Here is a 21,628-nt window from a genome sequence, read left to right on the forward strand (position 1 = left end):
ACATCTCCTCGCACCGCCCCTACACTGAAGTCAGCACACACGCTCGCTTCTCCGCCAGACGCACCAGAAGTGTGTGTGAGTGTGTGTGTTCACTCAGTGGGCCCGGATGACAGGAGAACCACGCAACGCAAGAACCGTCGGAACTCATAGGTGCACTCTGAGGGGGGTGTTGATGAATGCAAAGTTTGCCTGCTTTTTTGGGGAGAACATCACATCTTAGTTGGTGCGGGAGTGGAGGCGCACGAGGAGGGGCGGACGGGAGGGAGGGAGGGAGGAGTGCGCGGACGCGCCGTGAAGCTGCGCGCCTGTGCGGCCGCTGGATGCGAAGGCGATGGATTAAGCAGCAGCCGCTGTTTGCCTCGACTGCCAGCCCGGACCGGACGGCGACTCTCCATCACGGGATTATTTCCGCTCTCGGCCTGCACCTTCTCCTCCACACCGAGCTGAGATGACAGAGGAGTGTGTGTTGCGGTGTGTGCTGATGCTCTGCTGCGTGCTCCTCTCGGCCAATGCCAGCAACTGGCTGTAAGTTCAAGTCCAGTTTTACTCCTTTTTTTTTTTGCTAAGAAATGCAGGCCGGGGAAACTCCACGTTTGGTCTCTTTTACATTGCTCATCTTCACATTGGTCATCTTGTTATTTGTCATCTTTCCTATGCAGTAGAAGTTCGAGTTTAGTTGTTTTTGTTGTAAAACAGCATGCTTGCTGTTTCAATTTGTATATACCTGCAAAAGTTGCTTTTGTGCAAAATTGAGCATGCAATGTTGTTATGATTTTTTATTTTTTTTTGCAAGGATGTAGATGTGCATCAAGGGATTTAAAATAATCGAGGCAGGGTCAAAAAGTGTTTGACCCAACATTTTGGATGTTATATTTTATCCCCAAAATATGTGGTCAAAAGAATAACCATGAACAAAAAGTCCCAAAATTGGGTTGTTCTGCAGGTCATTCATTCAAGAAGATTTATTTAGTTGAATCTAAAATTGGGTAGGCCAATCTTTTTTTAATCTAACTTGAATCATTTTTGACCTGTTGTTACTTACATGTGTAATACGTTGGGTCAAAATAACCCAATCTTTTCGGGGGGGGGGGGGGGGGGGGGGGGTGTTCGACCTGGTTCGACCCAATGTTCTTAACAACTTAACCTGTTGGGCCAAAATACCCCAGGTTGGATTGAAAAGAAAATGACCAACACTTTTCAGGGTATTTTATTCATCCCAATAAATAGAGTTGAATGAATATCCTTGGGTTATTTTTTGACCCTATGTTCTTGAGAGTGTAAAAAGTTGGGTTGCTTGGATCAAAACTCCTCCAAAATGGCTCAAATAAGGATCAACCTTACATATTAGTATATTATTTTGTTTCCCCAAAATTTGGTCAAATAAATAAACACAAAAGAAACCTCTTGAATTGGGCTGTTCTGCAGGTTGCGTTAGACCTGAGTTATTCGCTTAGGTAAAAGAATTAACCCAAAATTGGATTGGGCCCATGTTATTTTAATCCTTCTCAGGTTATTCTTGTTGTCAATGTTCTTTAGAGTGTAAGATGTTGGGTCAAAAAAAGTTGGGTTACATAGAAACATGCACAACCCAATTTGGGATTTTTTAACCCAATAATTTGGCTCAAATGAATGACAGTGGATTCTTTTTGACCCAATGTTCTTAAAGCGTTAGTGGGTTAAAATTACCCACATTGGGGCAAAAATGGACCATTGTAAGTTTTTAGAGTATTTGATTGACTCAGTGTTCTTTGGAGTGTAAATCGTTGGGTCAAACTAACCCAAATTGGGACAAAAAGGGACTGATCTAAATTTTAGTGTTCATCAATGGACCCAAATTCCGAGGATGAAAGAGTAACTGCCAAATACTTTTGAACCAACTTTTGGTTAATCATTTGACCCAAAAAGTTGGGTCGAATAAATGACCCGCAAAACAACCTTAAAATTATTGTAGTTTTGCATTATTGTGATTTGCTTATTTTACCAGCCTATTTTGGTTTATATATTTAACTTTTGGGATTAAATAGATAATCATTTGGGTTTTTCATTGAATACAAAAAGTTAGGGTATTATAAATAACTCAAACCTGTTTATATTCAACCACAAACAGTTAGGTGTTGTTGAATGAGTAATCCACAAAACAACCCAATTTGTGTGTGTTTTTTTGTTGTTTTTTTTGTTTTGTTTTTTTTCGGGGGGGGGGGGGGGGGGTAATGTGGATTCTTTATCAGATCCAATTTTTTGGAGGTTAACTGACTAAGCTGGGTCAGGTCTGTTTTTGCCCAACTTGTGCCATTTTTGACCAAGCTGCTTTTAGACAACTTGCCATTTTGCCTGCAATAATACGAAAGTCGTACAGCATATCTCAGTAAAGAGCAGTACAGACGAATGAATGAAATAGCTCTCATGCATTGCACCAACAATTGAGTATTGCGGATGATGTAGGAACAGGTTGAAGGCAACAGATAATTAAAACCACAAATCTTGCACGCCATGTTAATGATGAACTTAGAGTACTTCTCCATTTGTTGGCTTTCCAATCGGCGAAATGCACTTTGATGTTATAGGGAGGTCTGATTCTTTTTTTAGGCTTTTTTTTTTTTTTAGGCTATAAACTAGCCCCTTGGCAAAATGATTTAATAATTTATGATACACGTGATAGCAAATTACTTATGTGGAAGACGTTTATTAAATGTGCAAGTGCAGAGCAATCCTGGGCAGAATTGAGGAATGCATTTTGTAGTACACCTTGCACCAATTGCAAAATGTCTGCTCAGGTCGCATGTGTGTGCCTGCTCTCGGTGGGAGGCGGATGCATGGGACGCTTAGGTGGCTTTCTCGCATTCCTCCGCACTCATTGCTATGTGTGTGTGTGTAAACTGTTTATCTTCCAACACTTTCACGAGTGGCGTTGATCATCTTCGGAAGGGAGTGGTCCCTTCCATTCTATTCCACAAAAGTGTACCTCTAGCGTGACTTATCTTTTGGTCCGGCCTAAAAGATGATGACCACCGATTGGGAAAATGTTACAGCAGTCTGCGCACGAGCAACCTCGCAACCTGTCATTTGTAATTATTGCTAAATAGCCTCGAAAGCAAGTGTGCCGACGTTGACATTAAGATGGAGAGCGTATAAGGAGAAGGAGAGGTCCCGGCGATTTGAAAGCTTGGCCAAACACCTTGAAGTGTGTCACGGAGTGCAGAGTAATTGCGCTGTTTGTGACTGAAGGCGTGGTGACAGTAGGCATGTACAGGCAGGCTTGCCGAGCTTACAGTCTGCTCAGTGCACGGATTACTCCGCTGTGCGGGTGGACTGTACACGCCGAAGCTTCACTTTCACCTCCGCCTGCAGCGGCGCTCGACTTACGAGCTTTTTGAGCGAGTTTCTCTCAGAGAATCTTGGACACGGATTATACCCAACTATGCGTTCCTGGAAATGTCTGCTTCTTTAAATACCATTTTGATACATACAAAAATTAATATCGGCACATGTGCACTAATTTGCAAATGTTTATGTGTCTGTGTGCACAGAATGTCGTGGCAAAATGTTCTGATTTACTACGGGAGAAATGTGCGTGTTTTTACAGTGGAGGTGTTAAGTAGACCTGGTGCAGTGTAGGTAACAGCTGTGTAAAAGAAGAATTTTGGACCTGCGGGGCCTCATTTCAGTCTTGCTGCAGCAGCAAGTAACACAGAGCAGCAAAGGGTCAGATATAACTTAAGTAATAGGATCAAGAGGAAAAACAATATCCTGTCCCTTAAGGTCTCAATTCATACAGAGAGTACCACATACCCTGAGAGACCTTAGATTAGAAATGGCCAGTGTCAAGTAAAAAAAATAAAATAATCGGAATTATCTGGCGATGAAATAAAAGAAAAGTCAGACCTGAGACCTCCAGCAAAACAGGCGTTGGTGCAGATCACGTCAGGGTCACCAGTTGTTATATATCGTTCTGCAATACAGTGGACCCCCGGGTTATGGCGTCCCTGGCATATGTTTGGCTTATTTTGATTCGATTTGCTGATACCTGCAGAAACCTGACATACCCCCTGAAGTGTCTTAACGTACCTGCAGGGGTTTATTGAACAACTCCAAGGAGCGAGATTGTGTAACACCGCTTGTTTTATTTTTGGCTCATCTTCCGGAAAATTTTATCATTAAAAGCAATGCGCACCCATAAAATAAATGCAAAATAAATGCATTTACCATCTTGCAAAGAAGACACCACAACGTTCTCTAGCAATAAATTTGCTCTTAATTTAAAAAAAAAATGCTGTTTATGTCAGTCGTTTCATTTCATTTTTCGTGAGGATAAACCCCTTGAAATGAGCCATCGTGTTTTCAAGTGAGTCCTCAATTATAAAGGAAACAAAATAAATCAAACAAGATGACTCATCAATGCAGAGAACCCCCCCCCCCCCCCCCATATAACAGATGAATGGAATGCATACAAGGAGGGCATTAAGTTGCAAAAAAATTGATATGCCAACACCTGCAAAAACCTTGTTGAAACACCCCCTGATATGCCCTCATGTGCCCAAAGTGGTACTCATTCCCCAATTTGACTGTTGATGTAGTCTGAATCTAAATCACTAAACTAACCATAAACGTGTGTTTGGACACTTTGTATGCTCTGGTGATTTATATGATTGAAAATTGTGGGAGGGATGGAGAAAATACAATGAGTTAAAAGGTGGAGTATGTCCTTGAATGAATTGCTGCTGTCTGGTCCCAGCCTAGTGGATTACTCATGTACAAATGTATGTGGTGCCACTTGCTCCAAACGGAGAGTGCAGATTGAACAACATTTCCTGCTGCTAATAAATACTTCAGGGATTTAAGTGACCCATAAAAACTTTAGCTCCATTTTATGGCAACTTGTCATATGCATCATCACTTTTTTTTCTCAAATTGACTTTTACTAGTCATTTTATGGAGGTCTATATTCCCCGAGAGTCATTTTATTCATTTGTGTCCACTGCTGTGTCCATTTTGTCTCAGCAAGACAGAAAAGTGAATTGCGTCCCACCCAAACACATAAGACGTCATTGGAAATGTCTTCTACTGAAGAAAGTACAATGGTAATTAATTGTGTTTCTTTAGAAACATTAGGGAGCTGAAATTTCACCTAGATGGTTGACAACATGGCAAAATTATCACACTACCAGGGGTGTGCCATCCCTTAGCTGAAATACTGAAAGAATGATGTGGAAGAAAATGACTCAACAATTGTCAAAATACTGCATGTTAATCAGCAAATTTGTAATGATATCTCTAGGCATATTTCTCTAGAACAGGTTTCAAACTCAAGGCCCGGGGGCCAAATCTGGCCTGCCACGTCATTTTATGTGGCCCGTGAAAGCAAATCATGTAAGTTTCCATTACCCTTGCTAAACTCTGTTCCAAAACGTTCGCTTGTTGTGTATAATGAAAAATAATGTTGAGATTTTTTGGTTTGTTCTGTTACAGTAATGTAAACAATAAATGAACAAACTCGACTGCTTTACTTCTGATTTCAAAACAACTAAGCCATCAATTTGCTGTGTACAGTAATTATACTATGAGACCATTTAAAATCGTCTTGGTTTTCTCAGCTTATCGGCCCAATGAAGGAAGTTCTCGCTACAAAATGGCCCGCGACAAAAATGAGTTTGACACCTCTGCTCTAGAAGATAGATCGTGTAACATCAAGTTGTTTTTTTTTTTTTTATCATAAATAAATATTTGCACACAGAAAAAAATTCAAATCAAAGTGTCCGCTTTTGGGATCATGGTAGAGATGTGTTCACAAAAATAAATCATTAACTTGACAGGTATCGAGAGGTGGCACATGACAAGTTGGGTCGAACCATTCTAGTATGGGGGATGATCTGGCTTTTGACAATAATGAAATTGAATAACCTGCTGAACATAAACTTTGTTTTTTGAACTTATATTTTCCTGAATTTTATTTATAATTTTATTTAAAATCTCTTGAAGTTCCTTCACATACCCCCAGGGGTACTCGAACACCCATTTGAGAACCACTGTATTAAATGACGTTTCTTAAGGTATTTTCATGTGAAATATTGTTAGTGTATTCATTGTTAATGAAACTATTTATCGTTGATTCCTATGTATTATTAACAAATGACAATGATGTCCTATTTTATCGTAGCTGAGATGTAACGCGGTGAAGAGAAAAAGTCAGCAGGCTTCCAACATGACTATATGGACAGATATCGGTATTAATACACCGCAATATGACGGAAATATGCCCCTCACTAGTAGCGTGAAGGTGTTTTACATGTCCCTGTTGGCTCCAGTGTGCGTGTGAGCAGTCAAGCGCATGTCCGGTATAACCATGGTGAGGTGCTAAAGAGATGGCAGGGTAACCAGAGAAAGGCGAGACCTTGGCAGTACACGCTGGCGCCTCACACTTTGTCCACATTCACATGACTGCAACGAGCTTGCGACATGTTATTTCAAGTCCCCTTGTCACCACTGGGTGTGCAATTATCATGGCACACTTGAATCAGATGGATGAGCAGATGAGGACTAGGATTAGTGGAGGGCAGATCGCACCGACAGGGGAAGAGCGGGCGGCCCCACTGAAAGATGAGATATAATTGTGGCACTTTGTGCTCAAGTGCGGCGGGCTTTGGGGAGACATAACACACCCTTTGGTGGCGCTAACGCTCTGGGAGTACAACGGCTGTCAACAGCTGATTGGAGATGCCCACAGCTCCATCTCTTGCATGCTTGCATAAAGACAAAGCTCGAAATGTGTCTTTTAAAGCATCTATGCATCTATGTTTTTAATATTATTGTTTATTTAATATTTTAAGGGCCACTGTCGTGCACCAAGTGATTCATTTAGGTCAGATTTTTTTTAAAGCTTGTTTTGCTCTTGTCCCAATATACAGTATATATATATATATATATATATATATATATATATATATATATATATATATATATATATATATATATATATATATATATATGGCAGAATTTATACGCCTTTACCTTGTAAGATATTAGGATGCACGCTCTCATTAGATGGGATATTTCCCGGCAGACAAGCCAGAAATAAAGCAAATGATATCCCATGATCTCTAGCTGAACAAAATGCGCCTAGAGATACCACTACAAATGTGTTTCTAAAGTTTAATACATTTTTGACACAGATGGCGTTGAGTAATGTTTTAGCCAACGTTGTTTCCTGATACGAACTGGCCTTAGTGTGTAAACCCATCTGACCCTTTTCTGACCTCCATCCACATTTCATCCTGATCCCACATTGAAAAGGCAAAGTTTAAAGAAGGAGACTCAGCGGTGATGAGGAGAGAACCAAATATGTATTCTAGCCTCCTACACAGATACGTCTTTATCCATACAAATATGTGTGTACAACACATAGTTTACACATGTGCGATAACTGTGTAAATAGAACGCTGGATGGTGCGTGTCCAAACTTGCCCACTTTGCATGAATGATCGCAATTCCACAAGCGAGGGCATTTCCACATCTTGCCAATGAATGAATGTGAGCCTTTTACGTTGTAGGAAAGCTCCTCTAAATTGAAAAAAAAAAAAAAACTCTTTCACCAATTCCACACAATTAAAATGTTATGTCTGACCATAAATGAATATATCATGTGTAAAATTATTTGCTAGCATGCTCCAGCACACCTTCAATTTAGTGAACATACCTGCGCATTTAGAGATAATAGCAACACATTTTCAACATAACACGACACACTCGGATTGTCAGAATACTGTACCAACACAACAGTAAGTGCCTAATGGTGTTTCGTAGTGGAGAGTGCCTCCTGGTGGCGAGTAAAACACCAGTCCTAACTCAAATTCAATTCTCCAATAGCCTTCAACTGTCTCCCTTTATTTTCTGGGAAATTGCCATCTGGTGGCTCATAATAAACGGCAGATAAGTCGCACTGGACTGTAAGCCTCAGGGTTCAAGAAGGGAGAAAAAGTATTGGCTTATAGTTTAGAATTACTGTATATATATATGAATGGACTAACTGTCACTTCGCCAAATGGTTGCCAAATGTTCGCCAACAGTTTTGGCGACTTCTGTTGACCTTGAATGAACCTGGATGTGATCAAAAGTGCTGCTACCTTGACAGGATTCACCCCTCAGTGAGATAGGGCTTTAATAATTTTTCAAAACAATTAAGACAGTTTCAGGGATTTTCAAGAACATATTAAGAACATTTGCGGCTTGAACGAACCCTCAAGTGAGCAAGGTAGCTTCACTTTTGATCTTCTCAAGGTCACCAGAGGTCACCAGATTGTTCAAACGTTCATTGTGACAAGTGCAAAGTCTGGTGACCTCTGGCAACATCTGGCGACCTTGAATGAACCCCGGAGGATATTAAAGAGTCGCTAGAAATAGGAGACTAAATATGATGACTGTTTGTTATCTGAAACGGGGCGGTGCTACTGAATACAGTCAAGCCGGCATGGAGGTAAGCGATACATTATGTAGTGTTTACTTCACTGAAAAATTTCATCAGAGTTTAATCGTTTCTGTGTATGTTTGCAGTAGGGAAAACCAAAGTGTGGAGCAATAAGTGTCCAGGTTCGTTCAAGGTCACTGGAGGTCACCACAAGTTCGCCAGAGATTGACAGACGTCGCTCTTTTCACAGGGACATTTTAAAGATTTTTCTATGGAAAAGGGCAATGTCTGGTGATCTCTGGCGACCTTGTAGTGACCTCCAGAGACCTTGAACTAACGCTGGAGAGATCAAAAGATTCGTGGACACTCACCAGCGTTCACCCCTCAGAGGGATACCGGCTTTAAACGGGGCTGATTACATTCAAACACACACACGCCACCTGCACAATAATTCCAAGCCTTTTTGGGCAATGGCACTGATACCAGGTGAGAGGTTAGTCCAAGGATTTGACCGTCTTGAATTTATTTTTCCCAAATTGGCATGAAACGTGGCATATGTGGATGTGTCAGTCTATGCGTGCGTGTGAGGCTTGTGGTGTTGGCAGAGCATGTTTATTTTTAGGCGGCAATGAGCTCTCGTGGAGCCACCGGCATTAAAAATACACCCAGACACGTGTAAGCACACCAACAAACAAACATATTACCATAGTATCGGGGTTGCCTCACATTTTTCCGCATGTTTAGTTCACGCCCACTTGACTTCCACAGCTGACTGTAAAATGTATTTTGTCCTTTTTTATTCCATCCCATACTTTTGCTATTCATGCATCCTTCACTAAGGTCATTTAGAATTTTATTCCTGCAATAGGGATTTCATCAAGGCAGATGAAAGAGCAGCCCATAATAAACTAGTGGAATATTGCCCTCTACAGGTTCCAGCTTGTCGTAGGCCTGTACAGCTCCGTACGATTGACAACTTCATTGGAACGGTCTCAAGTTTGATTATCTGCAGAACCCAAGATAGAAAGGACGAGTAAACTCATTCTTCATAAATGAAAATGCGTGTTAGTTTCGGCTTGACACACACTTTCAGTCAAAGGTTAAATGCAGCAGATTATTCATGTCATTATTTTTTTTTCATGGTAAACAAAACAAATATTTGCTCATTCCTCTTCCGGTGGCTATTATTTTTCGTGTTAACCACTACACTATCTCGGATGAAATTGTATAGCAGTGGTTCTTCAGCGTTTTTCAATGGTGTACCCCATGTGACATATTTTTACAGCCAAGTACCACCAAACCAGCACAAAGCATTTAGATGGGAAACAATAGTGACTTTAAACAGTGGTTCTCACGTGAGATTTTTTTAAAAAGGTTCCTGCAGGTATCAGCAGGAATCTAATTAAATGCTTTTTAATGGCCTGACAGGAACAGTGTGTTTTTCTTTGCAAATTAGGAGCATATTAATTGGAACATGAATTAATTGAGCGTCATTTGATAAATCACTAGTTTCTTTTTTATCTGTTATGCTCTTATATGACTTGTAATTGGCTGTTGGGATCCTAAAATATGGAAAATCCAGATTTAACTGGATTGATGCTCTATAACTATTGGAGAAAGTTCCAGAAAAAAAACAAGTCTCCCCTGCAAAGTTGCCCAACGGAACTTTCTCTATTACATTCCTGCACGGTTTACACAAAAAGGTGGTATCTTGGCCAAAACCGCCAAGATAAGCTCCAGTCCGAGTGTGACCCTGAATGGGAGAAATTATTTACAAAACGGATGCATGGAAATACTGTTTTTTGGACTGTAGAAGCCCAATATGAATTTCCTGTTTTAGTAAGTGGTAAACATATTTTCTCACGATGTCCTACAATTTTCATTCTCGTCAGTATTTTCTGCCCAAGATATGTCATAAAAGTCTCCCCTGTTTGGATTTATCTGTTATTTTCATAAGGCTGTGGGGGGTTCCATGTGGGAGGCTTGCTTCATTCCACCTGGACCGAAGAGCATCCGCGGGCCGCTTGTGTGTTTGTCTTGCATTAGGCGTCGCGGCCTTCGCGCAAGCGCCGGCTCCACCGGGTTTAGGCCCGGGGGATTTGCGCAGCCCGAAAGGACGGTGAAGAGACCGCTGCTGTGTGTGTGTGTGTGTGTGTGTTGCTCTGTCCTTCTATGGGTTGACTCCTCTGCCTGTTGGCTGAGGTGTTTTGTTAACCTCGTCTGAGGGAAGCAAGGGTATACGGCGCACAATGAGCAGATAAGAGGATGGAGGGCTGAAAATGAATCGTGCTCGCTCAAGGTCTGTCTGCTTTTTTCCCATGATTTTACATCACTCCCCCCACCCATCCCAAAAATCACATGAAGAACATCGATCTAAATCCTATGTAAAACTATTGGGACAGTGAGGCCTTTAGTTTTATTGATATTGTGCCTATAGCACCATCTTGAGGAGTAAAGATTTATTACAGGTGGTTCATGAGGCTTCGGTTTCACGGAGCTACATTTAACTCTTTCTGTGCCATGGAGGGGAATTCTCGTCTTTTAAAAGAGTCATAAAAATTAAAAGTTTTAGAGTTCTTGTCAAATACGTACTGTATTTTTCAGACTAGAAGCCGCACTGGTATACAAGCTGCAGCAGCAAAAAATTTGCGACACAAAAACAATTTTGGCAGAAGCCGTAGGTCAACAGATATTTATGCAAGAATATTGTATATGGAAGTATTAATTTGTTTTTATATATTAATTTTTAAACCTTTTTTTAAAACAAAACATGAGAAACACAAATATACAATCATACATATCTACGATTATACAATCATATCTCTCTCTCTCTCTCTCTCTCTCTCTCTCTCTCTATATATATATATATACAGTATATATATATATATATATATATATATATATATATATATATATATATATATATATATATATATATATATATATATATATATATATATATATATATATATATATACATGTATATACACATGTATAGAAATCAGACCTCACAAACGTTTGTTCAAGATTGTAATCAAGCTGAACATAATTTTTATATTTGAATTAAAAAAAAGTTAATATGAACGAAAATAGAATTTTATAAGTTCCTTCCTTTTATTGAGGAAATAGGACATGTTTTCAAATTGACAATGCAAACACTTTTTTTTTTCATGTTAGGTTTTTCATGTTAGGGTTAGCTGGTTTGTCAGAAAATGGTCTAAAATGTTAAGCATCTTTTTCCAACGTAAAAAGAGATATGTGCATTTTTTTTAAACCAAACCCAATGATGACAATACTCACTCTGCTTTGATAGAAGACAGAAAAAACACAATGACTGTGTTTATTCGACGTATCGTGAGAAGTTGACTAATGAACTCATTCACTGCCAGCCCAGTAAATTTTGACATCAATTACCGTCAATGACAGTCAATGAGTTAACGGATCCATCATCGCACCCCATTTACATCAAACAATACGCAATGTACGATGCTATGTATCCCGGGGTCAAAATGGACTCATTTTCATACACGGAGACGCATAGTTTGTGTGGCTGCATAACAGGCTCCCATCATGGAAACTTAATGATGAAGAGCTTCTAAGTACATTTCTATCAAGCGAGGTGACCTGCCGGTGGATGTCGGTGGATACGGCTGAGATGGCGCGGAGTGGCGGGGAGCGGCGTTATCGCAAGTGATGAGTGCCCATTGCTGACATTGTCTGCTCGGTGGGAGCGCGGCCTTCAAAGAGGCAGCCGGAGGAACATTATCTGCGGTGTTGACAGGGCACCTGCAAAGAAAGAGGTGGCTGGCTTTCCAGACGTCTGGAAGGACATTGCCCGCTCTCAACAACAAATATACATAGAAATTATTTCAGTCGGAGGAAAAGTGGAAGTGAAGGAAAAATGGTGTTATCACTTACACACATGCTGTGCTTAGTAGCCCCACCCATTTTCAGAGGACAAACAGTGGTCATTTTTAGTCTCCTATTCCGTTAAACTATGACAAGCTCAAGATGGTACTATAGATCAAGCAACATAAATTAAGCTTAGTAAATTGATTACTAATTTTATAAGTAACTTCTATTTTGTTAACATAGTTATATTTATATAATTATATATTTTATATATCTATGTGATTGTTACTGTAGTTATAATTAAATTATTTGTATTTAGTTATTTTGTACAGTGTTCATTATTGTTGTAATATAGTATAGTTATATTATTATTCCTAATATTTATATTATATGTGTCTTATGAATTTATATATATTATATATTTATTATTATATATTTTATATTTATGAATGTTACATTGATTTATTATTCAAATAATACATTAAAATTTTAAGCTTAGTAAATTGTTCACAGTCTTTATAAGTTATTAAAAACATATTTGTAGTTTACATTAGTTATATTTATATAATTATAAATTATATATTTATATACATTTATTTTATATATTTATATGATTATTACTATAGTTATTATTTTAGTTATCTTATAAATTGTTCATTATTGTTGTAATATGTAGTTATATTAATATTATTATTATATAAAGTTATATTATTATATTTATAAATATGACATTTATTACATTATTTATTACATAAATTGTTAGTTTTTAAAAACATTTTGTTCTTTGTAAATTTTGGGGGGTAATTTTATGTTTTTTGTAAACTGTCTCAATAGGGATTTTTTTAGCCTCTCTTTTGTTGTTGACTTGAATAGTGATGATTCATAACTCATTTATTTATATTCTACACCCATAATGTATAAAGGCTTTTTGTGTTTATTATTATTTTATTTTTATTTTACCAACTGTGAAAATGGAAATTCTTAGTTTCTTGGAGTATCCCGCAAATTTCTGCATAATTCCCCAATCATTGGACATGTGCCACTCCATTCCATGGAAAAGGCCCCAAGAGGGCTTTGCAGAAGTATGTGTGGTCTTGGGAACTCATAAAACGGGCTTCAGAACCCCTAAGGAAAACCCCGTATGCCGAAACAAAATAACAGCATTCAAGTCAGATGGAGGGCCATTTGTTCGCCTTCTCCTTCCAAAACTTGAAGCCTGTGCTCGTAAACCGGACCCCGCGTGTCTTCCAATCAGCTCACTTGGACACTCTTGCCTTTCCAGGAGTTCCTCGTTGTCTCCTTTGCTGGATTGTATTTAGTCTCCTGGTTTTTGTTTAGTCCAAGTTCGATGTTTTTGGTGTGTATTTTGTTTCTGGTTTTTTCATTTTTTTGCTTTGAATTTTTGAATTTCTCCCACTGCACATGCTGTTTCTAATAAATGTATTATTAGCTTTAATCATAGAATTAAAAAAAAAAACAACAACTTGATAATACGTAAATCACTGTTGGCTGTCATAGTTTTGCGGTGATACAAAGTGGTGCTTCGGGACATTAAAAAAGAAAAAAAAGAGCAGTAGACTGGATTTCAGACTCAACAAGCAATCAGACATGACATGTCGGAACCTTCTGAGCAGTTTAGACGGTACATCATCAAGGCTCCGACCTCAAAGGGGGATTTAGTGTCGGAAATTGTGGAAGCCTATTTCTGTAAAGCACAGCTGGGCCCGGAGATATGAGAGTGAAGTGCGTTGGGGCGCTTGTGTGTGCATGTAGGGGGTCAGGAGCGATGTCATTTTCTCACACGTCTACAATTGTGTTTGTGTGTGTGTCTGTAGTATATCTTTCTGACCTGTCTGGCCTAGAGGTGCTTTCTGCGATAAAGCACTTTCCCTCCTTACTGTGTACTCACAAGAAGACCTTCATCCAAAACATTCTCACAACAACATGGGAACTGAGCCCGCCCGCCCGCCCGCCAGAAACTCAATGGCGGTTTTCAGCAACGTTTTTTTTCAACTGCAAACAAAAATGACATGCAATAACTTTTGCATCATGAATAGCTGTTGGCTGTCAATGAATCCAAACATTTCCATATATTCTATTTTCTCTTCCATCAGATACCTGGCCAAGCTATCGTCAGTCGGAAGCATCCGGGATGAAGAGACGTGTGAGAGATTACGAGGCCTCATTCAGCGACAGGTGCGTTCACTGATGAGGCTACGTTATATTTGTACACACTCGCAATTTGATAAAATGAGATATTCTTACTACCGCATTTTTTCCACTATAAGGCGCAACTTCAATGAATGTTTTTTTTTAAACTGCTTTCATTTATAAGGTGCTTAGAATAGAAGCTACAGTGGTGGCTGGGGTTGCCTTATGCATCCACTAGATGGAACTGTGCTAAAGGAAATGTCAACAAAACAATCAGAAAAGCCAGTCAAGCTTTATTAATAGGAAATAAGAAAAGTATGACTCAATTTAATATTAAAATTAATTTTTACACTTATGTTCAACCAAGTTCTCCTCGACCACTGCATCAAAAAACTGCATCATGATACCAGAAGTAACTCTGTCAAAGTCTCTCGCATCCCCAGAAGTGTCTTCAAATATACACATAGCTCAATTACATGAACCAACTGTTTTGCAGGTTCAGATCTGTAAGCGCAGCGTGGAGGTGATGGACGCCGTGCGCCGTGGCGCTCAGCTGGCCATTGACGAGTGTCAGTTCCAGTTCCGTAACCGTCGGTGGAATTGCTCCACTCTCGAGAGCATGCCTGTGTTTGGCAAAGTGGTCACACAGGGTATGTTTACCATAAAAGAGCACAGTAACGCCACGCCTTAATTATGCTATATAATTAATTGCGGTTCGATTCTTGTGGCTTCATCGAGGTGGATTTTCATTTATGACCTTATTTTTTCCATGGAAGCTTTACAGCACCGTTTTTTTTAAATCATTTTCTTCCTTTTAAGGCAGATCAGTAAACAAAAAAAAATAGTAAATTTAATTATAAAAAATTATAAAAAAATCTACATCTATTATATGGATTTGTTTTCTTGAGCATATCTATTGCTCATCCTTCAGTCGATATTAATTTGAACTCTTCTTCAACACATTCATTGTTGGTTCTTTGGATAATGGCGTGACTGCATTTGTGTGTTTTAGGCACCCGCGAGGCGGCCTTTGTGTATGCCATCTCAGCAGCCAGTGTGGCGTTTGCGGTCACAAGGGCCTGCAGCAGCGGCGAGCTCGAAAAATGCGGCTGTGACCACAATGTACATGGAATCAGTCCAGAGGGTGTGTATCACTCTCTCCTGCTCGCAAATACACACATACAAAAACATATCAATCTCTATATCATTCTGATGAAAAAATAAGGTCAGAAAATACACTAGGTGGTTTCATTCTTCCATCATAAAACCGTAGCTATGTAAAAGTAACAACTTAAGTCGAAAAAAAATGTGTATTAAGTAAAAGTGGTGCTTGTGTGATTATCGTTGGCCTATTATCACTGAGTCAGTGTTGTGCTGGTGTCAGACTGCGGTTGCAGCCACACAGCAAAACAATGAGACCTCTTATAAGTCAAATGCAAAGCTGCTGACTTGTGGCTCACGCTTTGCTGGTTCAACACTATGAGGATCACCTCAGACATTTGATACGGTATATTTTTGGGGGAAGGGGGTGGTGTGTTTCAATGATATTCTAATGTCTTGTCGCAGGATTCCAGTGGTCGGGCTGCAGTGACAACATTGCCTACGGAGTGGCTTTTTCGCAATCCTTTGTGGATGTGAGAGAGAGGAGTAAAGGCCAGTCCTCCAGTCGGGCTCTCATGAACCTGCACAACAATGAGGCCGGCAGGAAGGTGACTCGGGGCTCCATTTGCGGGCCGTGCAAAGTCTAGCTTTTCATTGTCTCGTTTGCGCAAAATTAGTCCACGTTGCTTAATAGCAAGTTTTGTTGTTGTTTTTTTGTTTTGTTTTGCTGTTGAACAGAAATCTCAAAGTTAGCGGAAGATTTCTTGAGAATAATTTATATTTCTTCTGTGAAAAAAAAAGTCACCCCAAACACTTTCATCTTGTGGCTTATATCAATTTTGAGGTACAGTGGTCACTTATGATTTTTGCCTACACTGCTGGCAAACAAAAAACGTGTACAAAGAACTTGTAATGACTTCTTGAGAAAAGTGTGTCATGTGGAGAGTGGATTTAAACCCCCCAAAACAGATATAAGAAATGAAAAATAAAACAATAAATAAAAATACAGTATAATAAATGAAAAAAAGTTTGTAAACGAAAACAAAAACGGATAAAAAACACAATAAAAGAAAAAAAACTACTACATGAAAAGACAGTAAAATAAAAGAAAAACTATATTATAAGCAAAAAAGAAGATATGAAAACAGCATAATACATTTGAAAAAGCATATCTGTTAAACAAAAATCAAACAAAAACCTATAATAAAGGCAAAATCATAATAAATGACAAAAACAGTAAATGAAAATATGTTAAAATAATAAAAAAAAAACCTGCATGAAAAACAAAAAACACGGCAAAATACGGTAATCAGTTTATGTCAGTTTCTCCTGAGACCCAAGCTTTTCATTTGTGTCCACTGCTGTGTCCATTTTGTCTCAGCAAGACAGCAAAGTGAAATTCATCCCACCCAAATTTGTGAGACATGTCTGGAAAGGGCAAGTTGTCTTTTAATGAGGACACGAGAACTTATTAAGGAATCTTCATCAAAAGATCTAAAATGCCGTGGACACAAAAATGAATAGAGTGTGTCTCAGAAGGATATATAGTGAAATCGTTTTTTAACATAATAATTCTGCCAGCTAATGGAGTTTATGTAATCTTTTCAGGCCATTCTGGCTCACATGCGCGTGGAGTGCAAATGTCACGGCGTGTCAGGTTCCTGTGAGGTAAAAACCTGCTGGAAGGCCATGCCGCCTTTTCGCAAGGTGGGCAACGTCATCAAGGAGAAGTTTGACGGCGCCACCGAGGTGGAGCAGCGTAAAATGGGCACGGCCAAAGTCCTGGTGCCTCGCAACTCCCAGTTCAAACCTCACACCGATGAAGATCTGGTCTACTTGGAACCCAGTCCGGATTTTTGCGACCATGACCCCCGCACGCCGGGCATGCTGGGCACGGTGGGGCGCCAGTGTAACAGAACCTCGAAGGCCATCGACGGCTGCGAGCTGATGTGCTGCGGGCGCGGTTTTCAGACGCAGCAAGTTGAGGTCGTGGACCGGTGCAGCTGTAAGTTCCACTGGTGCTGCTACGTCAAATGCAAGCAGTGCCGCAAAATGGAGGAGATGCACACATGTCGATGATGAACGTCTCCCGCGGTGCGCGCACGCTAGGACCAAAGCTTCTACGACTTGTAAATGGGAACAGGCCCGCTTTGTGTCTTCTCGATTCCCCTCAAGCCTTCTTGTAATCTTTAACTTATTTGTTGAGACTGAGGAGCTTATCTGGAATTGACTAAGAAGGCGAGGGCAGTCTGGTGGAGATAAGGTGGGACAAACAGCACCCATGGATGACTGGGATGAAGGGGGTTTGGGTCTCCACGATATTTGCTGACCCACCGTCCTTGCTGCTGCTGCTTCTGGGACTCATGTCAGAGAGCTGCACGTCAATACAAAGACACTGCAAAGACTGAACCGGTCGGAACTGTAACAAATTTCGGCTAACATCTGCTCAAAACAACCTAGGAAGGATTTTTCACTTGGGAATTCTAAATAGATTTTGCAAGGAGAGTTTTTGAGTTTTCTTAAAGGTTCATACCGTATCATACCGGATTTTCCGCACCATATTAGATTCAGTCTCGATAATGGGGTCTATTTCCGTACTTAACTCAAACGCAAGACGCAATATTATCAAAAGGCTTAATGTTCTCTGAACGGTTTATCGCTGCCAGCGTACGTATCACACAGATTACGTAACGTTCACCGATTCCTTCATCACTGCCGCCGTATTACGTATTACGTAATGTTCTCTAATTGGTTTATCGCGTACATACTGTGCGTGTTCCTTCTCTTCACGTACCTGTGCAAGTCCAACTGATAATCAATCAAACAAAGGGCTTATCAAAGTCGCTTGGTAAGATTTTGATTTTGGACTGGATTGTAGGCCGCACTGCTGATTATTCAGAAAAAAGGCTTTTACGTACCTTTTGGGCGAAAAATGCGGTACTTATTTACAGAATCGTTATATTTTTCAGATACTAAACGAGTGTCTGGTCATAACTAGCATTGAACGAGATCAAGGGATAGTCCACTTATGTTATAGGTCATTTTACATTCGCAAAATTGCACCGATCGTTACGTTTGAAATGTACGGGAGTCCTGTTGGCCTTATAGGTAATGGCAGACGTCTGCCAAATATTTCCTTAAAAACCAAATTGTCGGAGACTGTCCTTCTCCAAATCCCAACCCTAACCTTAACCAATAGTAAGCGTAAAATGTTTTAACCCATTACGGTCATGATTTACCTTCGGTACCTTCAAATAAATGCTTTCCCACCTGTAAGTGGATATTTCTGACTATAGTCATTTGATTTGGAGGACCTGCTTTTCAGATGAAAATAAAAGAACTCTTTTTGTCCCTATCCCACTGAGCGTTGCGAGGGTTGGCGAAGGCGGCAAATTCACATACCCGTCAGGGGTTCGTCAGTGTTTGTTCAAGGTCGCAAACGTTCGCCAAACGTTCGCCAAACGTTCGCCAAACGTTCGCCAAACGTTCGCCAAACGTTCGCCAAACGTTCGCCACGTTTTAGTGTGACCGAGATCAGAAGAGACGCCACCATTGCTGACATTCATGAACGTTGGCCCTTCAGTGGGACAGTGGCTTTAATTCAGTTTTATGTGCAGTTAAAACTTTTAAAAACATGGTCGTTCAAGATCTCAAATGTTCGCCAAACAGTTGACAAACATTTGCCAACAGGTTTAATGTTTTTTCTTGCCACACAAATATTTTGGACATGTTCGAAAAAGACGTAAAAATACATCTTCGGGAATGACAGATGAACTGTGTTTTAACTGTAAAGTTTACCAAAACTGTCCTTGAAAAAAACACTTAGAATATCTGAGTCAAAAACCTTTCCTAGTTTTTTTTAAAAGTAAATTTTACGCCACATTTTTTACAGTGTACGTGGATTTTATTTGATTTGCTTTCTGTGTGTGCATGGCTGCACTGAGATAAGATGGATGACGAGTGAAAGCCACTATCATCTCCTTCCTCGATTTTTTTAAAAACTGACACTAAATGTTTAAAAAAAAACAAACAAAAAACACTCGGAAAATATTTCTCCAAAACACCTCAACTCTGTTCACAGCGAGCGGCATGGTTTGGTTCAGATCGTATAAAATGAAGTTTTTCCATTGTAAAAATTTATGCTGGGTACCTGAAACAACTGAATCGTAAAATACCAGATCCGTTGGGTGAGCAGAGGCACTGCTGTTAAATACGAAGCAGTCATTTCATTTTTGAACTTAGAACTTTCCAAAATTTGACAACAAAATCACCAGAAAAACTTACCATGAGTAAAGTACCTTTAATCCGTGACTGAATGAGGCCTAATCAAAAGTCAAACAGAAAGAGAAAAAACATGGGCTGTTTCAGTCAGCATTTCCAAAAAATAGACAGTATTATTCATCTGCTTTTATTTAAATTATTCGTCTGCCATCAAATTATGAATTTTGGATATGCATCAGTATAAAAACTTAACAAAATTTTGCAACGGTTTGCAAAGGAGTTATTTTAACACAAACTAGCAAGAAGCTGCTTCGTGTTCCAATTAATTTGCTCTTAATTTGAAAAGAAAACAAAGTGATAAATTAGATTTGTTGGCACTTGCTTAAACTATGATAAAAACTCGTGTAACCCCATGAAGTGCTTTCCCGTTCCCTACAGGGGTACTAGTGGCCCATTTTGAGAACCACCATAATATATCACACACCGCTTGGAAAGAAATTACAAACCTAAATCATGTGCACCTATGATTTTTCTTGTATGAAAAATAGATCCAAATAAAAATTGATGTCATCTAAGCTGTTTATGCAGAATTACTCCCATTGTATGTGCTCTGTTTCTGATGAATGTGATATTGCATTTAATTAATTGTAGCATCATCAAAAATGACATGACTTCATGATAATCCACGTCCATTTAAAACTTCATAAAGGCATACAATGTTTTACAAGTGGTTACTTCGTGTTCCAGTTCATTTACTCTTATTTTGAAAAGACAGGTACTGTTTCTGTACAAGCCTTAAATTAGATTTGATACCTGCAGAAACCCTGCTAAAGTCTCACCAAGTGCCTTTAGTACCCTCCAATTGAGAATCACTGCACTAGTGGGATGCATTCATCCCACACTACATAAAAATGGGCACCAGATTAAGGAACTGGAAATCAACAACATCTGAAAAGGTGGATATCGATCTCCTTTTGTATTTCATAGTTTGACCCCAAAATAATAACCACACACAGAGAAAAAGAAGACAAAAAACATGTGTATGAACCACAATTCAAACAGTAAGATAATAAAAACATGATGGGGTCTGCCGAGCATGTTCACCATGCATGATGACTGAAGCACTTTCTCTCCAACCGCACATAAAGCCCTCACCCTGTGCATCTGCTATCATGTCACCACATATGGCCAATTTGTACCTCCCAAAACCCACGCTTGCATATAATAATGTGCTACCATTATAATAATCATAATGTATATCTGTAAAGACTTATACACTGAAGATTATACTGCCTATGAATGTATGTTCATGTTGAATATATGCTGTGTCAAATACATATGTTGTCAATGACTGCTCTTTTCCACTGCGTGTGTGTCGTCGAAAAAAAAAATAGTCAAAAGTTTGGAAACATCTTCCAATTTTGTTTTTATTTATTTTGCATTGCTGTGGTTGTCCAGGCTATGGAACAACACATGAATCATTTACTCGAGTAAAAAAATGTTATTGCCACCAAAATACTGTGTACTACCACAAAAGCACACATAGATAAGTGGGATTTGGAAGAATCAGGGCAGCCTCTCAACTGTCTGCTCTGCTTGAGATTCATGAAAGTACGGAGGCAGGAACACTGGGATAGACAGGGATTTCAGCAAAATGCAGACCACATGGCACAAGCTTTTTTTGCTTCTGTCCCCTTCCATATCGCACACGATATTCCGCAATAACTTGAAATTGCATTTGGTTCCATTGCGGTCCCCCACTGCGGAAAGTGTGTCTGTAACAACTGGGATCTGGCCTTCATTAAGCCACCAAGATGGCCTATATGAGCTGATTGAGAACATGCGTTCATGCAAGATAATGGGAAGATTGCAGCGTTGTGGGTGTGAACACAGCTACATAAACAT

General features: G+C 39.5%; 1 protein-coding gene across 1 annotated transcript; it reads left to right on the forward strand.

Moving 5' to 3' along the window:
* Positions 1 to 286: 286 nt before the first annotated feature.
* Positions 287 to 21,074, forward strand: wnt4 (wingless-type MMTV integration site family, member 4). The gene is made up of 6 exons (XM_088422897.1): positions 287 to 525; positions 14,365 to 14,446; positions 14,898 to 15,051; positions 15,414 to 15,545; positions 15,968 to 16,110; positions 17,111 to 21,074. Exons 1-6 carry the CDS (start codon positions 449 to 451, stop codon positions 17,579 to 17,581), a joined length of 1,059 nt encoding a protein of 352 aa, XP_088279023.1. The 5' UTR covers positions 287 to 448; the 3' UTR covers positions 17,582 to 21,074.
* Positions 21,075 to 21,628: the final 554 nt, after the last annotated feature.

Source organism: Hippichthys cyanospilos, chromosome 9, assembly GCF_059441005.1.
Source record: "Hippichthys cyanospilos isolate Australia breed blue-spotted pipefish chromosome 9, RoL_Hcya_1.0, whole genome shotgun sequence".
Classification (NCBI taxonomy): Eukaryota; Metazoa; Chordata; class Actinopteri; order Syngnathiformes; family Syngnathidae; genus Hippichthys; species Hippichthys cyanospilos.